The 10,455-nt window shown below is 39.8% G+C and overlaps 1 protein-coding gene across 1 annotated transcript; it reads right to left on the bottom strand.

Moving 5' to 3' along the window:
- Positions 1-2,197: 2,197 nt before the first annotated feature.
- PAQR9 (progestin and adipoQ receptor family member 9) lies at positions 2,198-3,631 on the bottom strand. Its single transcript, XM_070946030.1, has one exon. The coding sequence runs from the start codon at positions 3,629-3,631 to the stop codon at positions 2,198-2,200; it is 1,434 nt and encodes a 477-aa protein (XP_070802131.1).
- Between the last annotated feature and the right edge of the window lie 6,824 nt (positions 3,632-10,455).

Genomic DNA, 10,455 nt, shown 5'->3' with positions numbered 1-10,455 from the left:
CCTAGGATCTACACAAATTTAAATGCAATCTGAGTTATTATATCCAAACCCTCCTATTAGGCAAAGTGAAGCAGCTGCCTCAAAAAGCAGATCCTTGGTGTCCTGAAAGAATGGCAAGTGGTTAATTAGTCAGTGTTATCACTATATTTCTACAATGGTTATAGGTGCTGAGGAATTTTCTGAATATCATGGAGTGTGTGTAGTTCAAAAGTAAATGGGACCAAACCAAAAAATAATATTAATTGAAGATTAAAAAATAAGGTTGGTGTAGTGTTTAAGATGCTAGTCTGGAAACCAAGAGCATCAGGCCTACCAAAGGCATGAAAAATTGGCTATGTGACTTTAAACCATTCACTCTCAGCCCAACCTACATAACAGGGTAGTTGTTGTGGGGGTAAACAGTGGGAGGAGGAGTATTAGGTACATTTGTTGCTTTGAGTTATTTATAAAATTAATAAAGGCGGGATAAAAATCTAAAAAAAACCTGCTGGTATAAATTTACAGGGAGAATGATTGATTTCCAAGTTACGACTTTGGAGGACCACATACAAACTAGAAACTGCAAATTAGAGTGACATGTTTTATACCTATTATGTATATCTCAATCAATCAAATCAGGACTTTGCACATATGATGAAGAAATGTTTTAGAATTTAAAAACACAAGCCATAATAAGTCTAATAAGTTTTTTTAAATGGCTGTTCTTCAAATACTACCATTTTGATTTTTTTTTCTGTATGCAACCAAGTTTTGTCATAACTTTTACTAATGAATTACACATCAAAATCTATAAATTTTTATATTTTAGATGTAATCCTGAGATAACAATTGCCACCAATAAGAAAATACATTCCTTTTCTTAAAAGACATGGAAGCTATCCTGGGTTCATCTATTAGTTATAATATTCTCCAGAAACCTCAAATTTTGTCTACAATTTGCATCGAATTTGCTGCTGTCATAAATCTCAGCATAACAGAGATGAGGCCAACTGTCACTATTGATTGTTGTAAATACTCTTTCAGATCAAATTTAATTCACTCCTTTGTTTAGAAGAAACAATTCCAGTATAACTGACCATATAAACAAATTAGGAAAGCTTCTTGAACTTGCTGTGCATAAGCCTATATTTAAGATAACAGAATATTCCTATCCTGGTTCTAATGTACAAACTAATTATTAGATTTATACATCATACTAGGGCTGATTAACCATGGAATGGAGTCATAGATTATGGTCACCTAAGCCAAAACCATGCAACCGGATTATGGCTAAATCCTGTCACTATATTTGTTCTAAAGATGACATTGTAGTTCTTTGTTCTGTTTAAATGGTCAGCAACAAACCAGCCGGATATATAGCAATCAAAGCATCTTACAAAAGCAGCCTTATGCAAGAATCAGAGAAGATATATCACAAGTAAACTTTCTTCTCACTGTACGGCCAGAAACTTGTGATCAAACCTGTCTTTACATTAATTCACAGCCATTTAAATAAATCTCTATAAGAAATGTGTATGCCCATGTTTGTCTTTGAGACAAGATTGTTAATACAAAAACAGATCTCAATTTGTTAAAAACACAATTCCAGTGTTATATGACTTCATAAAGCACATATACCCACATTACTGAGTGCATAAAATTCCAAGATTTGCATGCAAATCAGATCTTAAATATCAACTGTTTGTCAGTGCAGATCTATTGTATATTGCTAACTAACAATACCATCAAGTAGTCAGACTGAAACCAGCAAGTATTCACATTGTCTATGCATATTATTTCCCCTGAAAAAACAACAACAGGATATTGAGTCCATTAAATGGAATTCAGAGAAGAAGGATTATTTACAAACAATGTAATAAGGATCAAATCGTAGATTTCAAGCAGTAATTCTAGAATGGCTTCTCTTTGTATGCTAAGCAGCAATAAATAGAAGGTTGCCTATAGAACGGTGGCCTAAGTGTTCTTTTAAAAAAAACAAAAAAAACCCTGTTTTTGTGTCGAGAGAAACAGCCGTTTTCCAAGAGTTCGATCGTAGCGGCTGTAGCGCTTGGCCTTTCTTTCCCTAGGAAGAGCCGACCTCGCGGATTCTTGTAGCAAAAGCAGCAGCCACAGATAAATTTAACTAAAAACTTCAACAACAACAAACAACAAAAACAACAACAACAACAACAAAAAACCACCCTGAAGGAAAGTTACCTCATTCCTGTTTGCAGACCTCTTGGTCATTTAAAAATCTCCGGATGACCAGGGCAAGGCACAGTATCAAGCCCAGCATGTAGCCGATGGTACCCGCAAACGTAGGCGAGGTGGGCGGAGGGCTTTGAAGAAAGTGCCGCAAGCCCTCTTCTACGTAGAACATCTGGTCGTAGATGCTAAGGAACGTGAAGATGTGGAAAAGCTGGTGGCTGTGGCCGATGATGTCGAAAAGGCCCGGGTGGATCCGCTCGGGGATCTTACTGATGTTGAAGAAAGCAGCCACCAGCAGCCAGAAATAGCGGCGGTAGAAATGCAGGAAGAGGGTGGGGTTGTGGTCCTGCAGGTCGAACAAGAGGCTTTCCAGCATGATGGGGCAGGCCATGCTGAGCGGCATGACGAAGACGAAGGTGCGGATGGCGAAGGGGTAGGCGCACCACTCGGAGCGGCTCTTGCAGCAGGCCACGGTGCAGGCCACGGCCAGCGCGAAGGCGACCGGCAGCACCAGCGCGCTGTAGGCGGCGATGGGCGCGCTGCAGTCCACGTGCCAGCCCAGGCGCTGCTGCAGGTAGCGACTGAGCATGCGCGGCTGCAGCAAGCTTAGCTTGGGCAGCAGGTAGTAGTGATAGGCCACCGTGCTGGCGAAGCCGTAGTAGCTGATGGAGGCGTAGTCCAGGTAGAAGAAGGCGGCACGCAGGCGTAGCGAGAGGCAGCTGAACACATGGGCCGTGCAGCTCATGGCAAAGGTGAGCAGGACGCCCGAGGCGTAGCACCACAGCGGCAGCAGCGCCGGGTGATGGAAAGGCAGGTCGCCGGCCTCGCGCAACACCAGCAGACGGCAGAATTTACCGACGAAAAGCAGCAGAGGGATGAAGTGGGTCCAGAAGTTGAGCGTCTCGTTGGTGGGCTGCAGCACCGAGGCCAGGCATTCCTGCGCCGAGCAGTGCAGCCGCCGGTAGCCCGACAGGATGAAGCATTCCACGAAGTCGTCGGGCACCTCGTCCCAACGCAGCGTCCCAACGGAGGGCCGGGCTGAGGGCAGGGAAGCGGAGAGCAGAGGCCGGCCGGGATGAGGGGACGGCTGCGGCGGGGCAACCCTAGGGGGCGCCTGGCCTTCGCCGCCTCCGCCCGCGGGCATCATCCTCCGCTTCTTCTCGGGCTGCTGCTGCTGCCGCTGATGATGTCGCCGCTGGCCGTCCCCGCCGGCCTCGCTGAGCTGCTGCCCGCCTGCTTGCTGCCCAGAAAAACGGCAGCAGCCAGAGCTGGGATTGTGATGTAAGCTCATAGCGGCAAAGCTGCTTTTCCTCCTACTGGAAGAGTTGCAGAGGATTTGTGCTTCAGAGGAGCAGCCGCGGCGGTGGCAGCCGCCTCCCCCTCTTCTTCCTCCTCCTCTTCCTCTCCTTCCACCGCCGCCTCTTTTTTCTCCTGCATCATTCATTACAGGAAGGACAGGAGGCGAGGAGAAGCAAGCTTGCTCACCCCAGCCAGCGAGCGGCAGCTCCTGCAGAGAGAAGCGGTGGGGAGCATTGCAGTCATTCAAGCCTTGTCTGGCGCGATGGGGTCACGGCTGGCTGTGGCCCATTAGATGCTCTCTCGGCTTTTGTTTCTTCAATTCAGATCCGGGGAAGACCCCTTTTCCCACCTCCGTCTTCCTCAAGACATCCGAGCCACATTTAATAGTCGTTACCTCTATTGGAACAAAACTGCAGTGCCGCTCCGCTCTTTCCAAAGGCAAAGACGTTCCGCCTTTCTCTCTCTCCGCCCCCGCCCTATCGGTGCCTTTTTCGAAATACACGTGGTAGAATTACGGCCAAAGAATTCCCATCGTGTTTTTCTTAACTTTTCCCATGGATATTTGAACACTGGTATGTTTTTGGCAAGGGGGAAGGAGAAACCCTACACTGGCATTTTAGGATTTAACAAAAGGCAATCCCGAATTTTAAAATACAAGGCAAGCATTTTTAAATAAACTTATTAAGAAATAATCTTAGGAAAACCCAGTACATTAAATTAAATTTGTATGATACTATTTTTAGATAATTCATTTGTTATAAGGGGCACAATATATTGCAATTTCTGCTTTGTAGTGGCCAGTTCTTGTGACGACAAGCAAAAAAACCCCTAAAGACCCAGGGGGCAAGTTTCAATATTAGAACACAAAAGAAGTTTGAACAAACCACACAATGGCATAATAAATCCTTTGATAACCATTACAAATTTAATTGCAGTTAAAACACACCCCAGCATTCTGGGCCAAAATAATTATTATATTCTAATTAACTGTGGGCTGGCACTGGACTGTCCAATGCTATTTTAAATTGTGGAAAAGGTTGGCATAGAAATAAATTGTGTGTAAACTTACCTTTGTAAGTCCCATGGGATACAAAATGCCATATGGGATACCTTTGAGCATCAAAGTGCTACATATATTGATAATCCTTAGGCAGATTATACATTTATCAGCTGTGTAGTGACACAATTAGAGAGAAAATAAACTTCTCTTGCTATTGACACCTTTTTTTAAAAAAAATGAATTAATAAGATCTATTATCTGGATACTATACAGGCCAATTCCTTGGATTTGCAATTTTTTATCCCCATACCATGTAAAGACAAAAGTGTTTTAGATTACCGAACAAGGACTGTTGCACTGCAGTTTTTAAATAATTGGAATAAGATAAGGAATATAACTAATTAGTTTTCAAATAAAATGTGAAGATACAAAGTGTATGTGTAGAAGTGTATGTGTATGTATGTTTGTAAAATGTTTTAAAAGGCAAAGAAACATTATTTACAAAAGGAGATTTGAGTTGACTAAGCACATCCCTAGTAGAGCCAGAAATTTTGATGGACGGAAGTGTTGAGCTGTTTTACAATGATTCATTGTACTAAGCAATTGTTAATTTTAATTATGATTTGTTTGAATAAACACAGTTGGATTTAACCAATATTGAGGCATAATTTTCATTTTATACACCACTATGATTAAGCTATAGCAATAACACTTAGACTTATATACCAGTTCACAGTGCTTTTACAGCCCTCTCTAAGCAGTATAAGCCCAAATGATACCACATTTTTTGTTTAGCACAGTGTTTCTCAAACTTGACAACTTTAAATTAAGTGAATTTCAATTCCTAGACTTTCCCAGCCAGCAGGCTCACTTGGGAATTCTAGAAGTTGATATCCACACATCTTAAAGTTATAAGGTTAGGAAACATTGGTTTAATGTAACATCTAAACTATACTGTTTCCGAAGTCCCAGTGGTTTAGATGCAGTTTCACGCCTATTGGCAGTCTCTATTTCCTCCTCCATGCCATCCTACACTGATTATAGTTCTCTGTCTATATGCCTAACTGTTGCTTTGCCTATTGTGTCTCATTTTCCTTAAACCTAAAGAAATGCAGCAGGAATAACCTGACTAAATCAAACTACAGTTTTGTGGTCATATGACAGCTGTATTTATTCTCACTCAGGTTTTAAAACATAGCTCTGCAAACATATGCTTTACCTCTCTTCTAACCCTTTATGTCATGGAGAAAAACGACAAGTGCAGGATATTCTGTCACTGGGCTGACCTAAGACATTTTGTTACCTGAAATGAAATAGGAAATGACACTTTCTGAGTCATACAAGTTTCATACAATCCAAGGTGAACTATTTTGGAATCTGAGGCATAAAATCTCACAAATCTCCCTGACTATTTCAGCCTAGCAGTAAAAATGGAATTAAAAATTAAATAATTATCAGTTTTCTCTCTCTTCATGACACTCCAAATCAATAATTTGAAACCTTTTTAATTATTGGGCAATAGATTGTTAGGAATCTTCTCCAGGAATGGGTGTCTTTCCCCAAAAATCAATCTTATAGGTCTTAAGGTATTTCTGTTAATTTTTGTGGCAAAAATCATTAAATAAAAGATAACTTACACAGTAGTATAGCAAATTTTAAGTTTGAAGAGTTCTAAGAATTATTTGTACTGGCTGGACATGTCCTATTACATATAACATTTTATTCCATTACATCAATGATATGGTATTGTCAAAGGATCAATGTACTATAGTGGTTAGAGTATTATTAAAGAGGAAACAGAAGGGCTCAGATTAAGCACCACTTTCTGTTATAAAGTTAATCTCCATCTGTAAATTACAAGAGGCCACTGATACCCCACAGAAACTTGAAAAGCAGTTCCAGTTTCTGGAGGACCCTAGGTTGTCTATTCCCAGTTTAGACTTTTACCTCAGCTTCCCCTGTCTAATGCTTTCCAAATATGAAGATTCATATTATTAACTCTGTGGTTGCTATTTTTAAATCTTAAAAATTTAGGGCTATTTTACAGTTATAAAACGTGTCCTCCAGATGTTTGGGCACAACTCCCTTAAATCTTATCACAACCAATGGTCAGAAATTATGGAAGTGTAGTCCAAGCTTCAAATTGCTTTTTTTTGGACTACAGCATATAATGTATGAGTTTCTGTTGCAGAGCAGTGGTCCCCAACCTTTTTGGCACCAGGGACTGGTTTTGGGGAAGATAATTTTTCCACAGACTGGTGGGGATGGGGAGAGGAGCATGCAACCTAGTTCCCTTGCAGGTGTAGTTTACAGTAGGCTTCATGCTCCTATGAGAATCTAATGCCTGATCTGTGGTGGACCTGAAGCAGTGATGCTAGCATTGGGGAGTGTCAAATGCCAGGGAAATCAGGATATTAAGACAGTTCAAATGAGTATAAAGATTTATTGCAAACTTAAGCTTTCTATAAGAACCTGACCAACTAACTGTCAAGGGAAATGAGTGGGAGATAAGAAAGGCATTAAAGGTGGGTTGAATTTAGCTGTCTTGAGGCTGTGTAGGAACTCGTGACTTATGATGTGTTTGACCCCTCCCTTGGGCTCAGCCTTGTCATCTCCTACAGGGAATGGCTGAAAGTATAGACAAAGCTTGATTCACTCACCCGTGGTTCACCTACAGCTGTGCTCCCGGTTCCTAACAGGCCATGGATTGATACCATCTTCTTCTTCCCCAGAATAACCCTGTGAGGCTGAGAGAGTGATTGGCCCAAAGTCACCCAGCTGGCTTTCATGGCTAAGGCTGGCCTTGAACTCATGTATTCCTGCTTTCTAGCCTGGTGCATTAACCACTTGACCAGTATATTTAATAATATTTATATTTAACCACTATATCATATGTAGTTAGTTCAAGAACCAACCGAATAAAAATTGTCTATGTATTTTGAAATGTTTCAGTCGACATGAAGGTAGTTCAGTAACTGTGTGTCATTAAGTACAGCTGCATTACAGTAGTCTAGTTTGGTCTCATAGAAGGAAGCAATATTCCTTTTTTGTGCTCAGTATTTCCAACTGCACCATAGATAAAAGATATCTAAAAATGTAGGATGTTTTTTTTATAAATTGATGTAGTACTAATATCAGTATGCAGACAGATTATTATTATGAGATTTATTTTGAAAGAAAGAAAGCTATTACTAGGTGCAATTGATATTCAATAATATGTCCACTAAAAATGAATAATTAAAGAATAAATTGGCAATTATAATATGGCACTTACTCAAGATGCTTCAAATTTGTAAATCAGTCCTATATAAAGTAAATTAGCATTATTTTATCCATAGAGTAAGTGGGCAAGATTGAGGTTAGAGAATTCATGGCTATGTCAATACTTATATTGTAGACTACACAATTCAAAACTAATCTAAGGTAGTTAATTTCCTATTATACAAACTACATTCAAGCACAGTTGAAGAAGATACAGACAGAATTACCTAAGGCAAAACCAGACAAACCACATAATTCTTTAGTTTATTGTGTGAAGTGAGCTATTATGTTTCCAAGCTATAATTTATTAGATTATTGCCTAATCACCCAATATATTCAATTAATTATGGGTTTGTGGACTCTTTAAACTTGATCCTTATAATGCATTAAAATTACTTACACAACTTAACCATCCATGAAAATTTCCTTGTGCCATTTCTAAGAGTAATTTATACACTTTTATACTTCCATAGATCATATACTGTATATTGATTCATCAGAACATTTATTACCTGTTTAAAGAAAGGATAATTTGACATTGTAAGGCAACATGATTCTTCAGACTCCACCTCAAAAAATTTTGTTTATGCAAACTAGCCATCACTGGGTAGAAGTTTGCCTAACAAATGTAATGCATGGATCAGGTAATCATGGCTACTGACTGTTTACAATTTCTGAGATTGCTCAAACATATTTCCTAACTGTGGTTGTTAAAAACAATCTGCTAGGCAATCATAATGATACCCTACACATTTTAAATATCAAAAATCCCATTTAAGTATTGCACAGATGATTGCCCATAATCAGCTTGACCAGAGTAGAAATGTGCTTACAACAAATACAAGGGAAGATCCCTTTGTAGAATGAGAAAAACCTGTAGCTTCAGTGAATCATAGGAAGTTTTGCAAGATAAAATTCAATTCAAGTACTTCAACCTACACATGTGAATTGGTCCAGCCCATCAACACACATAGCACCATCACTCCTTTTGTTAACCTACCTTCCTGGAACTCACATGGAAACACTGGTGTTTGTTAAAGTTGTGTCAGAGCTACTTGACTTGTATCTAAAAAACACAAGAAGTTAATATGATTAATTGGAAAGTGCCTCATTTAAGTTGAAGGAAAACTTTGATTATATCCCTAGGAACATATTCTCTAACAAAAGGCTAGACAATGTTGTATTCTCTGGTTGTTTTGGATTAGTTCCACTAATCTCTGAGCATACCATGCTGTATTTATAAAAATTGTAATGCCGAATCTCTGGAGAGTATCAGGTAAGCAACGCCTTCTTTAACATGATTATATTAATGTAATTCACTATTGCTAATGTTCTTGGAATATATTATTTTAAAGAGAAAAATCCTACCAATCTTGTGATAATTGCATCAAGTAAAAATTGATTAAGAGTATGCAGGGAAATTGCAAGTGTATCTCCAAAATATATGCTAACATATTAAATCTATCAAGGAACATAATATGGGAGAGTGGCCTTATTTTATTCACTCACCAGGAATGAAATATGCAATTCAAATCTAATCTAGCAGATGATTTGTTTTTTGTGTGATGTATTTTTCCCTATGGTTCCTGGAGATTTTAGAGTCACCAGGAGTTAAGCTTAATGTAATGAAAACTGCATTTTATGACATGTAGTCTGAATTTGTAATCTAGAGAAATGAACAATTCCTAAAATGTGATGCAAAATTTCAGGGTGTCTCAGAGAAAGTTCATTAACTGCAGAGGAGAGCAAATTCACAAATAATGATTTCATTCTCTGTTAAAGCTTATTGGTCAATTGTATAATTCAACTATTGTTTACAATAGATATTTAATCAGTGCTCACACCAGTGGTGAAATTCAAATTTTTTTACTACCAGTTCTGTGGGCATGGCATGGCTTGGTGGGAGTGGCTTGGTGTGCATGGCAGGGGAAGGATACTGCAAAATCTCCCTTTCCACCCCACTCCAGGGGAAGGATACTGCAAAATCTCCATTCCTACCCACTCCAGGGGAAGGATACTGCAAAATCCCCATTCCCTCCCCACTGGGACCAGCCAGAGGTGGTATTTGCCAGTTCTCCAAACTACTCAAAATTTCCGCTACCGATTCTCTGAACTACTCAAAATATCCGCTACTGGTTCTCTAGAATCTGTCAGAACCTGCTGGATTTCACCCCTGGCTCACACTATATCTTATGCTATTGCATATGAAGAACCAGAATAAATCCCTGAAAAGGAAGTTGGGGAAAACCGTATGTTCTCTCATGAGAATATTCACGTAGTTCAGGGCTGTCAAACTCCTGGCCTGTGGGCCAGATGTGTCATGTGTTGGCCACGCATATGCCTGGTTTAGCGAAGGGGAAAAAACTCCCAATACGTGATGCCGCCATGACGATGTGAGTTTGACACCCCTGACGTACTGTAGATACATTTATCATCTTCCTCACAACAAACCAGCAAGAGGGTTGTAAGGAAACCTCAGTTCACCATGGAGGAAGGACACGTGAGTGATAGAACCAAGATGAAGGAAGCTATTGAAGAGCCAAGATCTGGTTATAAAAATAAGTTGATGCAAAGGGCTCAAACCAGAGGAAAGCAGGAAGGAAACATTACATGTGAGTTATGGAAACATTTCCATAGTTATATTTATCTAAGTCAAGTCTCACATAATCCAGGGAGTATCATATTCTACACTAGTACAGCTGATGACA

Source organism: Pituophis catenifer, unplaced genomic scaffold, assembly GCF_029215685.1.
Source record: "Pituophis catenifer annectens isolate HBS135680 unplaced genomic scaffold, rPitCat1.0.hap2 SCAF_6, whole genome shotgun sequence".
Classification (NCBI taxonomy): domain Eukaryota; kingdom Metazoa; phylum Chordata; class Lepidosauria; order Squamata; family Colubridae; genus Pituophis; species Pituophis catenifer.
The sequence above is the reverse complement of the archived record's forward strand: the minus strand, read 5'-3'. Positions and strand labels throughout refer to the sequence as shown.